Genomic DNA, 22,624 nt, shown 5'->3' on the forward strand with positions numbered 1-22,624 from the left:
GAGCATGTGACCTGACTTCATGAACATCATGAGGATAAATCATTAATAAAATGGACTGTCAAGCATACTACAACATGTTGAAAAGCAATATAAAGAAATGAAAATACATGTCCCTGGCTTTAAAATTCTTCAATAACAACAATGAGAAAAAGTGCAACCATAGTGAAAATTAAAAAAGAAAAAGGTTTCTTTTCAATAATATAAATCATAGAGAGGAGAGGTCAGTAGAAATTGGAATGAACAACCTTTTAAAAACCACACAGAACACATGGAATTCAAACTAGGCCTTAAAAAGTGAATGGAATTTAGATAAACTGAGGAGAGGAATTAGCAGAGGTCAAGGAATTAGGACGTCAAGTGCCTATCCCAAACTACAACAAATTTGGATATAGTCATGCACAAAGTCAATTTCTTACCTCCAACCTTACCCCATTGAAAATGAGAAGGTCGCCAGAGTAATATTACTAAAACATCATTACTTGACTTTGGCATTTGGTAATCATTGTCTCCATTAGAAAGTTCACTTATAATCTGTAATCATATGTAATATGATTTCATATTAATCTGTAATATTTCATATTAATCTGTTCATAATCTGTAATCACTTATGACCTGTAATTATACCCAGCTTTTTAAAGACAGCCATCTTTTCAACTTCCAGTTTTCATCTTTTAACTCCCCCCAACAAACCTTGCTCCCAGCCCATGCCCCAGCCAACCCTCTTTCCAGGAACACTCAAATAAAATACTCATCAAACTCCAAATATGATTTTCTTTCATATGCCTGTCACTGCCTTTATGTTCATTTTTACCCATTTAAAATACTCTGCCCATCAATGTGCTGCTTATTCTCTAATGCCAAGTTCAGTTAACACCTTAAGTCTTCCTGAGCCTCCCTCTATTTGCTCTTGCTCAGATAAGTAACAGGCCTCTCAAATCATTTCCTGCAAACTGCTTTGCTGTTTCTTCTTCACCTTCCTTCACTTTATCTCCAATACTTACTGTTGGAGTATCCAGCAGCTCAGATCTTTGACCTCTTCTCCCTTAGTAATATAAATAGCATGTTGGAAGATGACAAGAATATAATTTGTTGCCTCAGCTGCCTTCAGGTCCTTACTAAATGATGCACTATTTTAAAACTGCAATTCTAGGGGCGCCTGGTTGGCGCAGTCGGTTAAGCGTCCGACTTCAGCCAGGTCACGATCTCGCGGTCCGTGAGTTCGAGCCCCGCGTCAGGCTCTGGGCTGATGGCTCAGAGACTGGAGCCTGTTTCCGATTCTGTGTCTCCCTCTCTCTCTGCCCCTCCCCCGTTCATGCTCTGTCTCTGTCCCAAAAATAAATAAATGTTGAAAAAAAAAATTTTTAAACTGCAATTCTAATGTGCAGCCTCAACACTCCATACTCAAACATCCTATTTATTTTTTCTCCATAACACGTATTGCTTTCTAACATACTATATGTTTGACCTATTTATGGTTCATTATCTTTCTTGCCATGAGAAAGTAATTTCATTTGGCAATTATACCTCAATAAAGCAAATAAAGAAAGGAAAGGAAAGGAAGGAAGGAGAGGAGAGGAGAGGAGAGGAGAGGAGAGGAGAGGAGAGGAGAGGCGAGGCGAGGCAAGGCAAGGAAAAGAAAGGAAAGGAAAGGAAAGGAAAGGAAAGGAAAGGAAAGGAAAGGAAAGGAAAAGGGAGAGAGGGAGGAGGGGGAGGAAGAAGGAAAGAAGGAAGGAAGGAAGGAAGGAAGGAAAAGAGAGAAAGAAAAAAACAGAGAAAGGCAGGCAAGAAGGAAGGATAGAAAGAAGAAGGAAAGGAAGGAAGGGAGAGAGGAAAGGAGGAAGTTTCCAAAAGGGTAGGGGTTTTGCCTGTTTTGTTGACTATTGTATCCCTAGCATTAAAATATTGCCTGGCACATAGAAAATACTCAATGATTTTATGTTACAAAGCACATATGTTATAAAAGTCGATTTCCTAATGTGAGTTGAACTCACTCTCTTGGGATACGATAGGAAAGTATACATCATTTTCATCAACATTTCACTTTAATGCGTCTTCATATTCCTAACTTCCATGTTTTCCCAGGAGAGAAACAAAATGTTATTCTGTATTTCAGTTGATAACTTTTATATTTTCAATGAGGGTAACTTGCAAATGAAGGAAATTTAACTTAATACCTTCATTTTCTCATTATGTAATTGACTTTACACCAATAATGCAAAGAATAATTTGATATAAGGTTAATAAATTTATAATTTATGTAAATTGTATTTATACACTGCCACTAAGTTGACCACAGAAAATCCTACAGAACTAAGAAACCAAAGGAACAATAGTCAGATAGATACCTGACAGAGTTAATGGTGAGTTAGATTCAGCCCTATAAATAACAACTAAGGACAAGATAGTTGGCTAATGGAACCAAAGCATTACCTTTACTACTACTGAAAGCTTGAGTGAAGGTACAGGGCAACAACGGACTTCCTAACTGTGAACTGCAGGCTTGGGCAGACTAACCCCACACAGTTACCAGCAGCACTGGATAACCAGCCAGACTTCAATATTCAAGAGCCTCCCAGTGAAAGACAGTCTACCTGGCAAAGCCTGGAGGAGCAAGCCTCCCTCCGCACACCCTCGGGAGCCAGCACTCTCAAGATGAAAATGGAGCAGAACAGGGCATGTCCGGTTCCTCCCCTCCCTCAAATCCACCAATAAAATGAATTCCTTCCTTCTTTCTGGGGGAAGAGCCAATGAGAAGGGCGGGTACAGAATAACGGAAGTATTAAGAAGAAACGCTTCCTCTGAGAAATTAGAGGACCAGGATGTAAGGATTCCTCCCCACAAGAGTCCTAAGCCTTACTTCTGGTAATATCAGCGCTGCCTTTACCGAGAGTATCTGGCGGAAGATGGGGCCTCTGGCCCGATCTTTCCGATCACAGTAGCAGGCACTACGGATGCCTCCAGTTTCCACTCTAGGCAACATTTCAGGATGAAGGGAGAAAGGTTGCTCTCATTTTCTCTCACCCCTCCTTTGGTGTACCAGGAGGGGTAGGTACATACATTTTGGACTCTTTAGGCACCAAGGTAAAATCAGCTGACCCTTCTCAGTGGAAATAAGGTAACTCCCAATATCCAAAAAACAACTGTTAATTTTCATATTTATTGCAGTAATGTACAAAGAGTTTAAAGTCTTGAAATGGAAACGACTCCCTGTTTCCAACCTATCCTGCTACCAAAAACAGTCACTTGCAACATTGGTGCTCTTTTTCTAATATGTTATGTATTGATTTATCACTTTAGACATTAGTTGTTAACTTCCTCATATATGGAGACACTGGCAGTCTTACCCTGCTTTTTCTTTCCCCATCCCACAAAATAAAAAAAATATCAAAAACTTTTTATTAAGTCAGTATTTAGTATCTCCATTAATGTTTTCGGCAGACCATGTGCTATTACCTTTTTTAACCAAATTTCATTTGCCTACAGTGTGTATACACCTTAGAAACAAAATCAAATTTCATTTTCCCCTATAGTTAGCAATTTCTTTTTTTTAAACACTTTTAAGTTTTCTTTATTACCCATTGCTAATTTTTCCCACAGCTTCCAACAGCTGTTATTTCACTTGTCCACATGCTTGCGCCTCTTTTTTTCAAGATACCTATCAGATCTCTGCTTTTCCTGAAGTCACTCTAACCCGTCTTAACTTGTTGCTCTCCAAGCTCGCTGTACACCTCTGATCCTGGCACTTGCATTGGCCATCATCTGGGGAACCGCCTTCAACTCTCTCTAGTGTTAGATCTGCTCTTTCCAGATTCCATGGCTTCCTCTTTTGCTAGAATTAACTCCTCATTTTAGAGTAACTACCTAAAACTTAGAGAATGGGAAGGAAACGTTTTTAGACCTCACTTGCTTGAAAGTGACACTGTATTGTTCTCTCAACTTCTTTATAATTTGTTTATGGACAAACCGTGAGGGTTGAAAATCATTTTCATCACAGTTTTCAAGATATTCCTCCTTCAGATGGCTGTTGAAAATCCGATGTTATTCTTAGTCCCAATAATTTGTAAGTTACCTGTTTGTTTTCTTTTGTGGAGACTTTTAGAATTTTCTCATGATCTTGGTGATCTGAATTTCATGAGGCAATACTTTGGTCTGAGTGTATCTTACTTGCTACTATCTTAATTTTCTTTTAGCTAATTATCCAGGTCTCTTGAAAGTCACTTTCAATCTGGAGATTCATAGCCTTCATTCATGGACATGGTCTTGTATTATTTTGTTATGAATTTTTCTTCCCATTTTCTTTTACTTTTGTATACTTTCGTTTGGGATCATTTATTATTTAAACATTAAAACTACTGTGTACCAAAAACCATACAACCTAGGAATAAACCTAACAAAAGAGGTGAAAAATCTGGACACTGAAAACTATAGAAAGCTTATGAAAGAAATTGAAGAAGACACACACACAAAAAAGGAAAAATATTCCATGCTCATGGATTGGAAGAACAAATATTATTAAAATGTTGATACTATGCAAAGCAATCTACACATTCAATGCAATCTCTATCAAAATAACACTAGCATTCTTCACAGACCTAGAACAATCAATCCTAAAATTTGTATGGAACCAGAAAAGACTCCAAATAGCCAAAGCAATCTTGAAAAAGAAAACAAAAGATGGAGGCATCACAATCCCAGACTTAAGATGTATTACAAAGCTGTAATCATCACAACAGTGTGGTATTGGCACAAAACCAGACACTCAGATCAATGGAACAGAATAGAGAACCCAGAAATGGCCCACAAATACATGTGGCCAACTAATCTTTGACAAAGCAGGAAAGAATATCCAATGGAATAAAGGTAGTTTCTACAGCAAGTGGTGCTGGGAAAACTGGACAGCAACATGCAGAAAAATGAACCTGGACCACTTTCTTACACCATACAAAAATAAACTCAAATGGATGAAAAACCTAAATGTAAGACAGGAAGCCATCAAAATCCCAGAGGAGAAAGCAGACAAAAACCTATTTGACCTCAGCCACAGCAACTTCTTACTCCATATGTCTCCAGAGGCAAGGGAAACAAAAGCAAAAATGAACTATTGGGACCTCATCAAAATAAAAGCTTCTGCACACCAAAGGAAACAATCAGCAAACCAAAGGAATGGGAGAAGATATTTGCAAATGACATATCAGATAAAGGGTTAGTATCCAAAATCTATGAAGAACTTATCAAACTCAACACCCAAAAAACAAATAATCCACTGAAGAAATGGGCAAAAGACATGAACAGACACTTCTCCAAAGAAGACATCCAGATGGCTAAAAGACACATGAAAAAATGCTCAACATCAGTCATCATAAGGCAAACACAAATTAAAACCACAATGAGATACTATCTCACACCAGTCAGAATGGCTAATGTTAACAACTCAAGCAACACCAGATGTTGGCAAGGATGCGGAGAAAGAGGATCTCTTTTGCACTGCTGGTGGGAATGCAAACTGGTGCAGCCACTCTGGAAAACAGTATGGAAGTTCCTCAAAAAATTAAAAATAGAACTACCCTATCACCCAGCAATTGCACTACTAGGTATTTATCCAAGGGATACAGGTGTGCTGTTTCAAAGGGGCACATGGACCCCAATATTTACAGTAGTGCTATCAACAATAGCCAAAGTATGGAAAGAGCTGAAATGTCCATCAGTGGATGAATGGATAAAGAAGTGGTATATATATATACAATGGAGTATTGCTTGGCAATCAAAAAGAATGAAATCTTGCCCTTTGCAACTATGTGGATGGAACTAGAGGGTATTATGCTAAGCAAAATTAGTTAGAGAAAGACAAATATCACATGACTTCACTCATATGAGGACTTTCAGACACAAAAAAGATGAACACAGGGAAGGGAAGCAAAAATAATATAAAAACAAGGACGGGGACAAAACATAGGAGAGTTAAATGCAGAGCACCAACTGAGAGTTGCTGGAGGAGTTGTGGGTGGGGGGATGAGCTAAATGGGTCAGGGATAATAAGGAAGACATTTGTTGGGATGTATAGAGTACCTTATGTATAGTACCTTTCATTTCCTCTGGAGGTGGCATCAGGGTGGGCATATGCTGCATGGGGTAAGGGGGGTACCTAGATGACTGTCTAATCCTAATTTGTATCTTAACCCAATTCATTAGTTTTTAGTCTCCATTACTCCTCATCACTCAGGCTATATAACAAAATACCATAGACTGAGTGACTTATTAACAGCAGAAATGTATTGCTCACAGTTCCGGAGGCTGGGCACCAGCATGGGTTCTGGAGGCCAAGTACCAGCATGGTTGGATTCTGGTAACAGTCCTTTTCCAGATTGCAGGACGCAGGTTGCAGACTTCTCATTGTATCCTCACATGGTGGAAGAGACAAAGGAGTTTTCTAGGGCCTTTTTCATAAGGGCACTAATCCCATTCATTACAGTTTCACCCTCATCATTTGATCACCTCCCAGAGGCCCTGCCTCCTAATACCATGACCTTGGGGGTTAGGATTTCAACAGATGAATTTGGGGAGTGGGGACACAGATATTCAGACCATAATACCCCTCCTCTGATTAATTGTTACCTCTAATGCCTGAGCCTTTCCACTGTTTGACAAATGAATAGGTTTGCACTTTGTTACCTCCCTTTGCTTGCTTTTAAGATGCATCCTCCCCTGCACTATTAAATGTTTCTTCCATGCACTTGCTATATTTCCCCAATTTTTATCTTTCTAGTCCACTGCTGTCTTCTCTCCCATTCTCATTATCTTGTATTGTATAAATCAGTACCTTTTTTATTCCTTCCTGTAATTTTGCTGGAAATTTGGGAGAAAGTGGAGAGATGAACACATTTGTTCAATCAGCCATGTTTACCTGACAGGTTTCAGTGAATTTTAAAGTGCATCTACAATGCTAGTCATAGGGGAGTATATTAAGCAGTAAAGGATTTGGTGTCTGCCCTAAAAATTGTAAGAATTCAATTGCATTTTGAGGTAATAGTTCAGCAATAGCCACAAGGCAGTAAAAATTAATGGTATAGACAAGAAGTAATGTGGTCATTTAGATGAAGGATTAAGTGATATGTGACCTTGATCTTGATCAACAGAATACCCTTCTCCTGAGTATTTAAGATGAAGAGAGATTGTGTCACAGGCTAAGGGAACTTAAGAGCTACATGTCTTAAAGATTATACCAAGTTGTGATGGAATAAGAAGTCCAAATTCCAGTACATGTTTTACACTGATGGTGAAAGTCTATTTGTTCTGTTGATCTACTCCTAAAGTTCCTTCTCCTACTCATCAGCATACAAAACTCCTGAAATGCTCTAATTGATTTACTGTAATAACTGGTTTACATTTTTCATGCAGACAGCATCTGAAATTATAATAATCTTAGCTAGTCCCTGCCTAGTATTCTTATCTGAAATGTTCTGTTAACACTTGCTCATTCAGCTCTACAGTGTCTTATATTTTCCTTAATCTTCTGTATACAAAATAACATAATAGGTGTATTTCTGATGGCTTTCTCCCCATTCTCCCAAAGTCCCAATAAAAATCACATAAACCTATTGAATTGATACATATGGATACATGTGTTTCCCTAAACCAGGAAAGATATGCTTGTAGCTGTATTTGAGGAGGTAAAAAAAAAAAAAAAAAAAAAAAAAGCCAGGAGATGCTATAGTTTGATTTTACAAAATAAAAGCATGAACAATCTTTGTAATAGTTTCAATTTTTGAAGTTTTAGGACTTCACAAAAACTTCCAGAATTTCAATAACAGCTTTCTAATATTTTATAGTCCTGCCAAGTTAAACAGCATCAGTTGTGAGATTTATCTGCAAGAGCACATGACTAATGACCTTTAAGGCAACTCGCCTCGTATGTCAACTAGAAAAAAACATGAGCTATAACTATTGAGATTAGTTGCTTTTCTTATTTTGCCCACTTATGTAACTCAATATGTGGCATAATAGATGTAACATAAGTGCATGGAGGTGTTTTTAAGGACAGTTTTTCTCCAAAAAATGTCATTTTTGAAACTAATTATTAAGAAATTTCCAGTTTTTGGCATTTTAATCTAAAATATGTCAGTGTTTCTCAAAGTAATTGGGTTGAATTTTTCTACAAATGTGTATATTGGCTTATGTTAATCTTGGCTGAACAAACTGTTACCGTGAGATTGCACTTAAAACAACTGGTGGGATTTGTGAAAAATACATTTCAACCACTAATAATTTGCCTTAATATTACACATTTCTTCAAGCAACTCAAACGAATTTATAAGACATTTGTTTTTGTTCTAAATGTCTTACGATATTTTACAAATGCCAGACATTCCTTTTATTACAGAGAATTTTTACTCTTCCCATAAGGAATGATTATCGATAAAATGTTACAGATAAGAAAACAGAAATATATATGGAGGTTTTATTCGCCATTCAGAAGGCTTTGTTCTAAAACAGCTAGCAACAATACTGACATTAAGTTCTGTGTTTATGATCCATGGTTATCACCAAAAGTAGGCTAGTGTCGAGGTTAACCACAGTCTACAGCATGAAAACAGAAAGAGTCTGGTATCCAGGTCGTTTACTTTCAGACTTTAGTCACACGGGCCTGAGGTTAAATACTGGTCTGCTACCTCTAAGCAGTTCTACCGGAGGCAAATTCCTTCACTTCTTCATTTGTTGACAGGAGTAAAGGCACCAGATCATGGCAAGTAACAAATGGAGACTATTATTGACTTCTACAACCGAAGTAGCAGTCAGTGGGTCAGGACTTGCTAGTCCCTGGTCAAAAAGCCAGGAACCTGCCTGTCTTTAAGGGGTACATTTAGGTGAAGAGACATTTTGACAGACTTCTTCAGGAGAAACCTAGCCAGTATTCTGGAATTGTGTCTGATAGGTTATCTTGTTTTCTTTTATTCTGTATATTAAAAAATGGCGTCTTTGGCCCTCTCCCTCCAGGGCGCCCCCCGGGGTCGTTCATTCTGCCCCAGGCCTGCCAGACACCTGGGTTCTCCTTCAGCTGTTCGCCAACGGGGCCAGCATGTTGGGTCCTGCCGCGGAGACCATCTAGTCCTCCATCTAGGTCTGCCCCATCACGCGGCCGGATGGTGTCAGTGTGGCTGGCAGTGTCCACAGTGGAACCATCCTGAAGGTGAGGGAGGAGGCAGGGGCCATTGTCAGCACCCGGGACTGTAACAGCCGCGTGGCCGCCCTGGCCCGGATGGAGCGCACCGACTTCCTGTCACCCTTGTGCATCCGCGAGGTGGTGCACTTCTGCGCAGGTATCACCTCCACCTCCAAGCATTCCACGAAAGTCCAGGTCAACGTGATGTCTGAAAACATCCTCACAGGTACTAAAAAGCTGACCAACAAGGCCACGCTGTGGTACACGCCCCTGTCACTGAAGAACGTGGACAAGGTCCTGGAGGTCCTGGAGGTGCCTCCAGTCATGTATCCCCGACTGGAGCAGGAGTAGGAGGGCCGGAAGCGGTACAAGACCCAGAAGCTGGAGCGCATGCAGACCAAGTAGAGGAAGGGAGATGTCGTCCAGCCTGTCCTGAACCCAGAGCCGGACACGGTCAGCTACAGCCAGTCCAGCTTGATCCACCCGGTGGGGCCTTCCGACTGCACCCTGCACGGCTTTATGCATGGAGATGTCACCATGAAGCTCGTGGACGAGATGGCCAGGATTGTGGCCACACATCACTGCAAGACCAACATAGTCACTGTGTCTGTGGACGCCATTAACTTACACGACAAGCTCAGAAAAGAGTGCATCATTACCATCTCCGGGCACATGACATTCACAAGCAACAAGTCCGTGAAAATCGAGATGTTGGCGGACGCCAACCCCGTGGTGGACAACTCGCAGAAGCACTATCGGGCTGCCAGTGCCTTCTTCACCTACATGTGCCTGAGCCAGGAGAACAAGTCACTGCTGGTACCCCAGCTCGTGCCCGAGACCAGGGACGAGAAGAAGCGTTTTGAGCAAGGCAAAGGGCAGTACCTGCAGATGAAGGCAAAACGACAGGGCCCGGCAGAGCCCCAACCCTAGGCGCCCGGTCCCAAGTCGGGTCTGCGGTGGCCCCAGTGTCTAGTCACTTCAAATTTACCCCCTTGGCCAAAAACCCAATCCACATTGTGAGCTAGTGTTGTGTGAAGCGTTCGTCTTGCAGTGTTAACCTGTGCTCTCTCCTGAAAACCTGCACACCAAAGCTTCATTTATACCACTCCAGTGTCGTCCCTCCCGCCGGAGAGACTCCCGAGGGAATGCTTGCGTGCACGCTGCACGATGTGTACAGAATCCAGCGTCACTAATAAACCTGCTGTTTGGCTGGGGGGAACAAATGGCTGTTTGCATTGTTATTAAAAATACGGAGCTAATAATAAATCATAACAAACCTTCAAACTTGTTTTACTTCAAGTAACAAGTTTTCTGCCTTTCTGAGGATGCGCATCATGTAAAAAATGTTAAGCATTTTGGACATGATATACCTCTATGATAGCATTTTTAAGCCATACTATATACTTTCATGCCTTCTTAAATAGAGCACATGAAATATAATTTAAAATCTTTTTGGAGGTTGCATTTGGCTCCCACTCTTACACCCACTGCAGTACATTTAACTCCACAGAGACAGCAATGGGGCAAGTGAGAGCCAGACCAGCACTAGGTGACTCTGTGCCTCCCTAAGGAAAATAATTTAACATGGGCAAAGGAGATCCTAAGAAGCCAACAGGAAAAATGTCATCATATGCATTCTTTGTGCAAACTTGCCTAGAGGAGCACAAGAAGAAGCACCCAGATGCTCCAGTCGGCTTCCGAGAGTTTTTTGAGAAGTGCTCAGAGAGGTGCAAGACCATGTCTGCTAAAGAGAAAGGAAAATTTGAAGACATGGCAAAGGCGGACAAGGCCCATTATGAAAGAGAAATGAAAACTTATATCCCCCCTAAAGGGGAAACAAAAAAGAAGTTTAAGGATCCCATTGCCCCCGAGAGGTTTCCTTCAGCCTTTTTCTTGTTTTGTTCTGAGTATTGCCCCCAAATCAAAGGAGAACACTCTGGCCTATCCATTGGTGATGTTGCAAAGAAACTGGGAGAGATGTGGAATAACTCTGCCGCAGATGATGAGCAGCCTTATGAAAAGAAGGCTAAGGATATTGCTGCATACTGAGCTAAAGAAAAGCCTGATGCGGCTACAAAAGGAATCGTCAAGCCAAAAAAAGCAAAAAAAAAGAAGGAAAGGAGGAGGACCAGGAAGATGAAGACGATGATGGTGAATAAGTTGGTTCTAGAGCAGTTTTTTTTTCTTGTCTATAAAGCATTTAACCCCCCTGTGCACAGCTCCTTTTAAAGAAAAAAAAAAAATTAAAATGTAAGGCTATGTAAGATTTGTTTTTAAGTTGTACCGTGTCTTTTTTTTTTTTTTTTTTTTTTTTTTTTTTTGTATAGCTAACACACTGTGGAATGTGTCTTTAGATAGCCCTGTCCTGGTAGTATTGTCAAAAGTCACTAACCTTGCCTGGTACAGTATGCAGGTTGTAAATTGGCATGGAAATTTAAAGCAGGCTCTTGTTAGTGCACAGCACAAATTAGTTATATATGGGGATGGTAGTTTTTTCATCTTCAGTTGTCTCTGATGCAGCTTATGTGAAATAATTATCATTCTGTTAACTGAATACTACTCTGTAATGGCAAAAAAAAAAGTTGCGGCTGTTTTGTTGACATTCTGAATGCTTCTAAGTAAATACAATTTTTAATTAAAAATGAAATAAAATATTTTTAATCATCTATGGTCCTCTCTGAGTAATGGATCATGCTCTATTCATTCTTTCAATAAGCATTTATTGAGTACCTCGATGAGAGGAAAACTCCTTTTCTTGATGAACTTACACTATGATATGGAGAGATAGACAAGAGAATTAAAACTTATAAAGCACCTTTATAATAACTATGCTATAGTCATAGATAGCCACAAGGTATTGTAAGAGCTCAGAAATGGAGCACCTAATTCAAAGCCAGCATGTGTGCTTTGGGAGAGGGGATGGGAGAAGTTTCCCCAAAACAGGTGATTTCTAAAGATAAAGAGAAGTTAGCCAGCTAGAGAAAAGGAAAGAGCATGGAGAATTTTAAGAACTCAAAGAAGTTGTTTTGTCACTACACTGGGTTAAGGTAGCAGAACTGTAAGACATTTAATGATGGAGAGGTAGACATAAACCAGATAATAAGAATTTTGAATGCCAAGATTAAGAGTTTGACATTTATTATGAAGGTTATTTGGAGCCATTGGAGATTTTAAGTTTAAGTGGCTATGTAATTAGCAGAGAAAATAGACATGAGGACAAGAAATATTGGGGCACCTGGGTGGCTCAGTCAGTTAAGGCACCTGACTTTGGCTCAGGTCATGATCTCATGGTTCGTGAGTTCAAGCCCCACATCAGGATGTCTGCTGTCAATGCAGGGCCTGCTTCATATCCTTTATCATCTTGTTCCCTTCCCCTCCCTTGCTTATACTCTCTCTCTCTCTCTCTCTCTCTCTCTCTCTCTTTATCTTTATCTCTATCTTTATCTTTCAAAAATAAACATTAAAAAAATAAATATTACCACAGGTATAGATGGACATGTCATAGTTTAAAAACAAATCAATTTGTTAAAAAAAACACAACAGTCATTAATGTGTATGCACCTATTAACATAGGTTCAAAATACACAAAGCAAAAACTGAATGAAATAGAAATAGACAGAGTAGAGAATGAGATCCTTAAAATTTCTCCTTAAGTCTTTGATAGAACAAATAGTTGGAAAGAAAATAAGCATGTGCAAGATTTACACAGTAGTTACCAACTTAAATTAATTGATTTTATAAAACACTGCATCCAACAATGGGAAAATATACATTCTTTACAAATCCACACAGAAAGTTCACCAAGACAGAGCATATGCTGAACCTGTAGCCTGCCAGTTTTTGAAGATGCTGGCAGAGGACCTAACACTCCAGGATCAGAGATAAAGGAACTTATTACTCATGGCAATAGTTATAGCCAGATTATCAGCATCAGTGTCAGTTCACTGAGCACCAGTTCCCACAGAATGACACAAAAAGTGTCAGATGATAACTGAACACACAGTAGAGTCCAGTGCAGGAGAGGAATCCTGACTTTAGGGAACCCAAATATTTTAATATTAGACAATGAGCCTGCTTGACCTTTGCCTACAAGGGAAACATGATCTTTATTATATTTATAATAATAGGCAATAAACAAGCCTTCCTTTATTCTGGAGGGAGACATTATTTCTGTTTTTTAAGACTATTTTCTATATAAATATCTTTGAAAAAGTAATCCAGAGCAAAGATCGTTAGTACCTCTGCTCACAAGACCTGAGAATTTACAAGAGATCTACAGAGATGTGTTTTTTAACAATAGTATTGGCATAAAGAAAGGCAAATAAATTAATGTAATAGAATATGCCATCAATAAAGATATACACACGTTTGAGCAACTGCTCTCCATAAAGGTACCAAACAATTCAGTGGGGGCAGAAAAGTCTTCCAACAGATCTGGGTAACTATATGAAAAAAATAAATGTACCTTTTCGCCTATGTCACACAATACACAATGATTAATTGGAGATGGATTTCTGACCTAAATGTAAAAGCTAAACTTCCAATGAAAATATATGAGAAATTCTTCATGACTATGAAGTAAGCAACAATTTCTCAGGACACAGAAAGCACCAGCCATACAAGAAATTTTGGTGATTGGACTTCATAATTAAAACCTTCTGTTCATCCAAAGACACTATTTAAGAAAATGATTAAGCAGAACATAGATTGAGAAAATATTTTCGACAAATATATCTGATAAAGGACTTGTGTGAACAGAAAAGCTAGGTTGCACATAGATAAGGAAATTTGAGAGGGGTACATTGGAAGGACAAGGGGCAAGAGAGAAGAGAGTACTGTATGAATGCTTGAAGCTTTGAGTCACCAGGTGTAGACTGGATAGGAGAAGAAAGTAAGAAAGTGGACTTTATATAATAGAAGACAATTAAGCAGTTATTGGGCTAAAGTTTTTGGACTCTATTTGTAAAAGCAAATATAGATGCAAGAAGAAAAAGAAGTAGAGGAAAAGAAGACAATAACAAAACAAAGCACACCTTAGAATTTAACATCGCAGATATACAGCAGATCTGGGAAACAATGAGATGATATAGATCCACTACCAAGGCACAAGTCAGCCCCTGACAAGGGGCTGCTGAAAAGTAGCAAAGTAATAATGAGGTAGGAATATTGAATGGACGATGTCAAGCACTGACAAAGAACCAACGAGCCAGGTACCAAAGCTTTCTATGATTGTGCAATCATCAGAAATTCAGCAGTTAAGGATTACTAGAGAAGAGTGAGGGTAGCTAGTTGGTAATAGCAATAATGGACACTTATTATATAGTATGCATAGTTAGGCATTTTCATATTCAGTTTTCACAATACCCCTATGATAGTATTCCCTCATCCTCATTCACAGATGATCAAAATCATTCACAGATGATTAAACTGAAATCACAGAACCTAAGTAATTCATCCCAGGTTATAGAATTTGTCAATGGCAGGGCTGGATTCAAAACTGTGTCTGTTTGACTACAGAGTTAGTGTCCTTTATACCATATCATGCTAAGAGCTAGATAGCCTAGGCTCTAAGTGAGAGGGAATGTGAAGGAGTGGTGGTGCTGGTTATAAGGAGGTTAGACGGTCAAAAATGTGGACAATCCACTTCTAACCCATAGGAGACCAGAGTAGAACCATACTACCTACCACTGAAAGGTCTGAAGAGACCTTCTATCCTCAAAGAAGAGCAAAGTATTGTTAACTAAGTTGATGAAATGTTCTTTAAAGACGTTGGGTGTGTAAGGGAGATTTTTGTGATTCATAGGGCATACAATAGACCATTTAAGGAGCTGTTATTCCAAACCTAAACTGAAATTTTTGAAAAATTAGGTCTTTTATTTATAGATTTTTTTTAATTCTTTTCCCTTTGTCTTCAAGTTCATAGTTCCTACTTCTCACGGTTGCTGATGTCTTTGAATGGAGAAGCAACTCTCCCTTCTCCTAATGTGATTCTTCTAATCTTGAAGATGGTCATAAACCTGATAGCCAAGCTTATTAAAATCATATATAAAACTTAATAAAATTATGTCCTACATAAGAGCAAATTGACTTTGAAGGAGGACCTGGGAGACCTTCCACATGAGGAATGAGAACTTTTGTTCTTGTGATCTATTTTGGTTTTATTTTTGGTTTCAAGCTATGTTCTGAAGGGTTAAGGTTGCTGGTTAACTAAATGCCAGATAGGTAATGTGTTACTGAACATTAGCAGTATAATAAAACTACTAAATGCAATTTATTTAAACATTATTTAACCAACCTTAGTAAGTTGTAAACTAATGATATTTAGCCAAACATTTTCAATTCTGAGGCCTTCTTTTTGGTCTCTATATTTGTTCATTATTTGGAAGGCAAACTAAAATATCTTTCAGAATCCAAAATCTAAATCTAAATTCAAACAAAGTGAATTTCTTTGGGGGAACTACTGACAATGTCATTAGATCTTTGAGTTGAGCTTGGAGGTATTTTTTACACTGTATTGAAAATGGTGGTATCGGGGCGCCTGGGTGGTGCAGTCGGTTAAGCGTCCGACTTCAGCCGGGTCACGATCTCGCGGTCCGTGAGTTCGAGCCCCGCGTGGGGCTCTGGGCTGATGGCTCAGAGCCTGGAGCCTGTTTCCGATTCTGTGTCTCCCTCTCTCTCTGCCCCTCCCCCGTTCATGCTCTGTCTCTCTCTGTCCCAAAAATAAATAAAAAATGTTGAAAAAAAAAATGTTAAAAAAAAAGAAAATGGTGGTATCATAATTTATAAGAAGAGAATAGACTCAGAATGAGGTCTAAGAAGGAACATAGGAGATTTATTAAACTTTAGGCCCACATATCTTGTGGCAATTTCTGAAGAACCTAACTACATTCTAATTTTCTAAAGTATTTTTTTTCTCCATAACACAGACTATCATTAGACCGTGTTGGGTTACAGAATGAAAAGTCTATTGGTCTAAACTAACATCTTTGGGAAAGCTTATAGGAGACATATTTCTGTGACACTTAGATTTTCTATAATGAACATGTATAACTCATGCTCAGAAAAAAAAAAAAGAAAGCTCAATAAAAATGCAAAAAAAGAGACCTAAGAAAAACTGTAAGCAGAATTTGGTAGATGTTCGAAATACATTGGAATAAAATTGAATTCTCCCAATTCAGAAAGTGTGTAACAAACTAATTCTTGAAGCAAACAGTCTTTGTCACAAGGGCTAGCTCTAAACTACTTCGTGGGCCCCCAGCAAATTGATCCAAGTGCCTGCTACATTCTTCCACAAATTAATACAGTAAAAAGATCCAGGACCATCTTAAAAAGAAAAAAACCAAAATGACATTAAAAAGATCTTCCATGCCCTCAGGAGGACAAGAAAAAGACATAATCCCACCCACTTTTGTTTTGCAAAAGCTTATATCTGAAGATAGGAAGACAGATAGAAGGAACCCATGCCATGGGCTTTTCTCTCTTTTATCCCTCTTACTGTTTACTGGAATACTGACATATCCTCAGATTCCTACACTACAGCTCTAACATAGGTAGCAATTGCCTTTATTTTTAGGATCATCATCACCTACAAACAAAAGAAATGTTATAACTGGCTTATATTATCTTTTTTTTCAGCTCCTCCAGAATATGAAGGGAATTGAGATGAGATTAAGGCTTTCTTTTTCTACTTTTCATATTACAGGCATATGTTATAGTTTCTAAACAAACCAAATTGTTAAATTATTTTAACTCATTACTTAGGTAGAAAACAGTTGTTGTTTTTAGGTATTTGTTGCTTTTTTAAGAAAAATTATATCTGTACACATTCGAGGTAATCGTGAATTCCAAGTTTGATTCAGTCATCAACATATTTGAAATTTTGAGGAACAGTATGAGTAAATGTTACTTTTTTGTCTCTTCTGAATATGTGTTGTATTTAAATTTGAAGTTTAAATCTTGAGCAATTCATGTGTGAAGTGATGGAAATTATATTGTAATCAACATATTTGAGGCCGTGTTTCTTAATTGTGCAATTATGTTCACATGCAGAATATAGAGGGCCTTCCAAGAAGTAAATTTGACCTTGGAAAATGAATTGTATCTTCAACTATTCTATAGCCTCCTGTGAATGTTTACAGAACTCATAGAAGAATTCCTAGAGAATGTGCTGGAGAAATCTAGGGAAATATTGTTTTTAAAAACTAACCTTACCATTTAACATCATCGATGTTGCATTGATTTTCCTAGCAGAAGTTTCATAAAGCCAAATTGCCTGTACATGTTTTCCAGCGTGTGATAGTTGAAAAAAATTATTCCACTGGGAACAATGGTAAATGAATTTTCCTCTAATTCACCCTGGCTATAGCCACTTAGTCTGGCTGCGCTGGCATGAATAGTGGTGCAAGGACCAACAGGTGGATCCAAAATCAAACCACAACAGCCACAGCAACGAGCAGGAGCAGGCACAGGACTCCCAATATTAGATCCTTCCCCTCATGTGGGCAGAACAAATAACCACTCACAAAGTTTGATTTGGGATTCTAGAATGTCACAGTTTATGATAGCACTAAGGACCAAGGACAGTCCTGCACCTCGTAGTCACCTGCACCACTTGAGCCACTCTTTGGGAAGGCTCTCACTGCTCTGTGGCTGCCAACAATGGAGCCATGGAAAATCTCAAACACTCATTCTTCTAAGATCAAAGTGTTGAGCCAGGTGTAAGGCAAGAAAGATTGAAAAGGTAGACTGTCAAGTACATGCTTTCTCAACCCTTTTACAACCCATGTCAAAGTCCTATTTGAGCTTCATTTTTATCATCTCAAGGCACATGTCTTCATATTCTTCCAGTGGTGGGTTTATGCTTTGATGTGAGGCCTTCAGGGCCAGGGAGGCATGTTGGCTTTTCTCAGTGTTCCTGTTCCATCCCTCAGGTTTCATCAGTCCCTGCGTGCCTGTGCCTCCAAGAGCATTTCTCTCTAAGCTCTTTCTTACCTCTCTGTCAGCAGTAGACTATTGCTGCTTATTATTTGATGCTAGGCTCCTGCTGGAGACTGGAGGTGGTTCTCGATTCTCCTAGTCCAGCCCCAGGGTCAGGGAGAGTCTGTGCACCTGGACCTTGGGGTGGGCCCTTTCCCTGTTCCTGCCTCTATCCCCATGACAACCAGACATCTCCTTATTTCTGAGGATCCAAGGACAGCTCTCTCTGGTCTTCTGCCCTGACCAGTCTTTCTTGTGAGCATCCAGGGTAAGGTCATGGAAAAGAGTGTGCAAATCAGCGAGAACTTCCCTTGTGAATGGGGCTTTCAGTTGTTCTAAACTGCCATCATAGCCCACCCTTGGCCCATGGGAATTTGTTGACATTTTAACTAATTTCTTCTCACCTGCTTACACAAAGTCCATGTCTTCATCCCAGGCTCTGCTAAAGGTGAAGGAGTTTGTGTGTCCTATCTCTCCTTGGACGGGTTTGTTGCTCTTTGAGATTCAGTTCAGGGCAGCCAGCTGCCTTGCAACTTCAGTTGTCTGAAGTTTAAATTTAAGAAAAGATATACTTTTTAAGACTGTCCGGGTTATTCCTGTTGTTAGTATGGGGGGGGGGGTGACATTTTGTATGGTTTTCTATGTCCTAAACAAAAGTGGAAACTCCAGTTTCTCATTATTGCCTAAACCAAAAAAAAAAAAAAAATCCTTAAAACCTTCTTAAATTAAAAAAAAAAAAAGTAATAGTCTCGTGAGTAGAAAGAAAATGAGGACCAACAGTGCCTTTACCTACAGCAGTTCTTCTGGCTTTCTCCTCCAAGGGTTGGGTGGGGGGAGAGATTATTATTTTAGGCCAGATAATCTGGCTGGTGAGCTAGGAGAGAAGGGTATAGAAAATGTTCCCTGACGCTTTCCGTACTCAGGGCTATAGATCTCAGGGTCCTGATCTCTCAGTGTTATGGACTGAATGTTTTTGTCCCCCTGAAATTCATGTGTTGAAGCTCTAACCTCAATGTGGTAGTATTTACAAATGGGTCCTTTGGGAGGTAATTGGGGTTAGATGGGGGTCTTATAGGTAGGGCTCTGATGATGGGATTAGCACTGTTATAAGAAGAAATGCCAGAGGGCTTGCTCCCTCCACTTCAAGCACACAACGAAGAGGTCCTACGAGTGCACAGCTAGATGGCAACCACCTGCAACCCAAGAGAAAAGGATTTAGAATGAAACCTACCTCACCAGCACCTTGATCTTACATTTTCCAACCCACAACTGGGAGAAATAAATGTCTGTTGTTTAAACTACAGAGTCTATCATATTTTGTTATAATATTCTGAGCTGAATCATCTAGTATTGAGCTTTCAAGAATCATCTGAGAGAAAGTCCATTGAAAACTATTATGGTTTGGCACTAGAGTGTGGAAATCTCTAATCTACAGAGGTTTTAGTGATGGGGTGGCTTTTGGCATAACACCCACATAGGCTTATGTGGGTGAACCAGACCATCTAAAAGGGCTGCAAAGGATAGACCTATGTGGCTTGAAGATCCAAAGTCACTCTTGTGGGATGGTCAACAAAGAGTGCAGAAATATCTTCAAAAGGCCCTGATTAAAATTACACTTCTATTTTCCCAGATAGAGTACCTTAGTAGGAACTTCTCTTTCCTGTGTCTCTCTTTTGCATACCTGAAGGTCTTTTTTTTTGTAAAACTGATTCATTCACTCATTTAGCAAATTTTTATTAAATGCCAGGCACTGTCCTGGGATGTCAGAACACAAAACAGACAAAAATCCTCACCTATAGAGTGGAGTTTTCATTCTAGCAATGGGAGTCAGAAGTAAACAACGTATATGATAAATTAGTACATGAGATAGAATAAGGAAATTTGTAGATGTTACAGAACAAAAGAAAAACTAAATGGAGTTAGAAGTGGTGGGGGTAGTAAGTTACAATTTTAAATATGGCAGTCAACGATTGCTGCTCCAGTGTCAAGGTGACATTTGAGCAAAGACTTGAAGGAGGTAAGGGAGTGAACCATGCAGATAACTGGGGAAGGCCTGTTTCTGGCAGAGGGAACAGCGGGCAGAACAGCCCTGGGTAGGAACAAGCTCAATGTGTTCCAAGAATAGTACGAAGGCCAGCAAAGGGGAGAGCCTAGGAGTGGACGTTAGAGAGGCAAGGGACAGACGTGGCAGATCATGTAAGTATAAGGAGCGAGCCTTATCTAGGCATATTTCTAATCCCCATGCTGAATTGCCTTTCTCTTGGTGAATGATCCCTCTCTTATTGTATCTAGCTTTTTAAAAGAAGAAGACCCTTATAATATTCCTCCTGGGCGTCACCAGACAGAGATCAACTTGGGAGAGACAGGCAGTAGTTCAGTTCCCAATTAGTAACACACTAGTTACTAGAATGATTGTCACCTGATAACTGAAGCAGTTCCTGGTCTAGAGACCTTGAAATAAAGGCTTATCATTGAATTGAATTGCTAATTTTGTAAAAATACATTACTATCATAAACAAAGAAATACAGATGATCGGGACGCCTGGGTGACTCAGTCGATTAAGCATCCGACTTCAGCTCAGGTCATGATCTCATGCACGGTTCATGGGTTTGAGCCCCCGTCGGGCTCTGTTCTAACAGCTCAGAGCCTGGAGCCTGCTTCGGATCTGTGACTCCCTTTCTCTCTGCCCCTCTCCTGCTCATGCTCTGTCTCTCTCTCTCTCTCTCAAAAATAAATAAACATTAAAAAAAAAGTTTTTTAAATAATAAAACAAAGAAATACAGATGATCAATAAGCAAAATGATAAAGAAAATTCAATCTTATTGGTAATCACTCACATGGAATTTTCTATTATCAACAAAGATGACTTCTATATAATCTAGTTTGATATACAAGTTTTATACTACAATCTAACGCTTTCAAAGGTAGAATGGGAATGTGAATAGAATGGGAAATTCACATAGATGACAACTTTACTGGAGAACAATTTGGCAGCTCCCTTTACTGCTGTCTTCTTCATCGGTTTTCTGGATGAACCAGCACTCACCATTCTCTCTACAAAGCACATTGACTAGTTCCTTCTGCACACTGAATGCTTGAGCCCAGAGGGCTCTCAAACTCACCTAAGCAGTGCTGCTTTTTCAATGTTTAGTATTTGGTTTAAAATCAAAGGGACTTATCACCAAGAATTAGTTATGTTTTTCCTACACTTACATCAGTTCTATTCATTATTATAATTGTTATTTAATTAACATTATATAATCTGTAAATGGAAAGCGATTTGTTTTTTTCAGTGGAAACCAAGTGCATTACAAAGACTCAATGAATATAAATTTTTGAAAATGAAAAAGAAAATTGCTGTCAAATTAGATGTGGTGAGTCAAATACAAAAGAAAATTGTAAAAATCTTGAAGAGCTGCTTTTCAGGTGCTTAAGTTCTCTCTCCATTGTAAGCAAAGTGTAACTATAATCATAAGTGACTTATTCATTATAGTTATGATTTATGAAAGAAAAATGATTCAGAAATCCAGTAATTAGAATGTCCTAAAAACAGAAAACAATACAAGCAAACATTCAAACCTTCGGCCCAACCTTAAGATATTGACAAGTGAAGGTACATAAAGCAAAAAAAAAAAAAAAAGAAAAAAAGAAAAAAAAAGAAAAAAGAAAGAAAGAAAGAAAGAAAAGAAAAGAGGTGAGTGAGATATGTATGTATCATTTAAAATTTTTCCTGTTTTAAACAACTTCTTTCAGTTATCCTATCACTTATATTGGGCAAAAGGGCTTCTAAAGTATATGTCAAAAATGTTACAAAAAAAAAAATCTTAAAGCCACACGGTCACATTACCAGTCTAATAATGAGAAAGCATCAGACAAATGCAAACTGTCTATAAGATAGCTATCTGGTATTTTTCAAAAGTGTCATGGTCATGAAAAACAATTTGGAAAAGATTAAAATGCAACATAATTGTATGGATTGGAATCTGGAATAGAAAAAAAAGACATTAATGCTGTACCTCGATTTAATATTTACCAATGTTAACTTGGTCATAGTAAATGTACCAGAGTTATGTAAAATGGTAGCATCAGAGGAAGCTGGCCAAAGAGGATATAAGAACATTTTGTACTACCTTTGCAACTCTTCTGTAAATCTAAAATCATTCAGGAAGATGGCAGCGTAGGAGGACGCTGGGCTTACCGCGCGTCCTGCTGATCACTTAGATTCCACCTACACCTGCCTAAATAACCCAGAAAACCGCCAGAGGATTAGCAGAACAGAGTCGCCGGAGCCAAGCGCAGATGAGAGGCCCACGGAAGAGGGTAGGAAGGGCGGCGAGGCGGTGCATGCTCCACGGACTGGCGGGAGGGAGCCGGGGCGGAGGGGCGGCTCGCCGGCCAAGCAGAGCCCCGGAGTCTGGCGGGCAAAAGCGGAGGGGCCTGACGGACTGTGTTCCGACAGCAAGCGCGACTTAGCGTCTGGGAGGTCATAA

The 22,624-nt window shown here is 39.2% G+C and overlaps 1 protein-coding gene and 1 pseudogene across 1 annotated transcript; both read left to right on the plus strand.

Annotated features, from left to right (window-relative positions):
* Positions 1-2,713: 2,713 nt before the first annotated feature.
* Positions 2,714-10,522, plus strand: LOC123610330 (annotated as a pseudogene).
* A 162-nt stretch (positions 10,523-10,684) lies between these two features.
* LOC123576106 (high mobility group protein B1-like) lies at positions 10,685-11,429 on the plus strand. Its single transcript, XM_045437101.1, has one exon. The coding sequence runs from the start codon at positions 10,742-10,744 to the stop codon at positions 11,204-11,206; it is 465 nt and encodes a 154-aa protein (XP_045293057.1). The 5' UTR covers positions 10,685-10,741; the 3' UTR covers positions 11,207-11,429.
* The last annotated feature ends 11,195 nt before the right edge of the window (positions 11,430-22,624 follow it).

The sequence above is a fragment of the Leopardus geoffroyi genome, chromosome C2 (assembly GCF_018350155.1).
Source record: "Leopardus geoffroyi isolate Oge1 chromosome C2, O.geoffroyi_Oge1_pat1.0, whole genome shotgun sequence".
Taxonomy (NCBI): Eukaryota; Metazoa; Chordata; class Mammalia; order Carnivora; family Felidae; genus Leopardus; species Leopardus geoffroyi.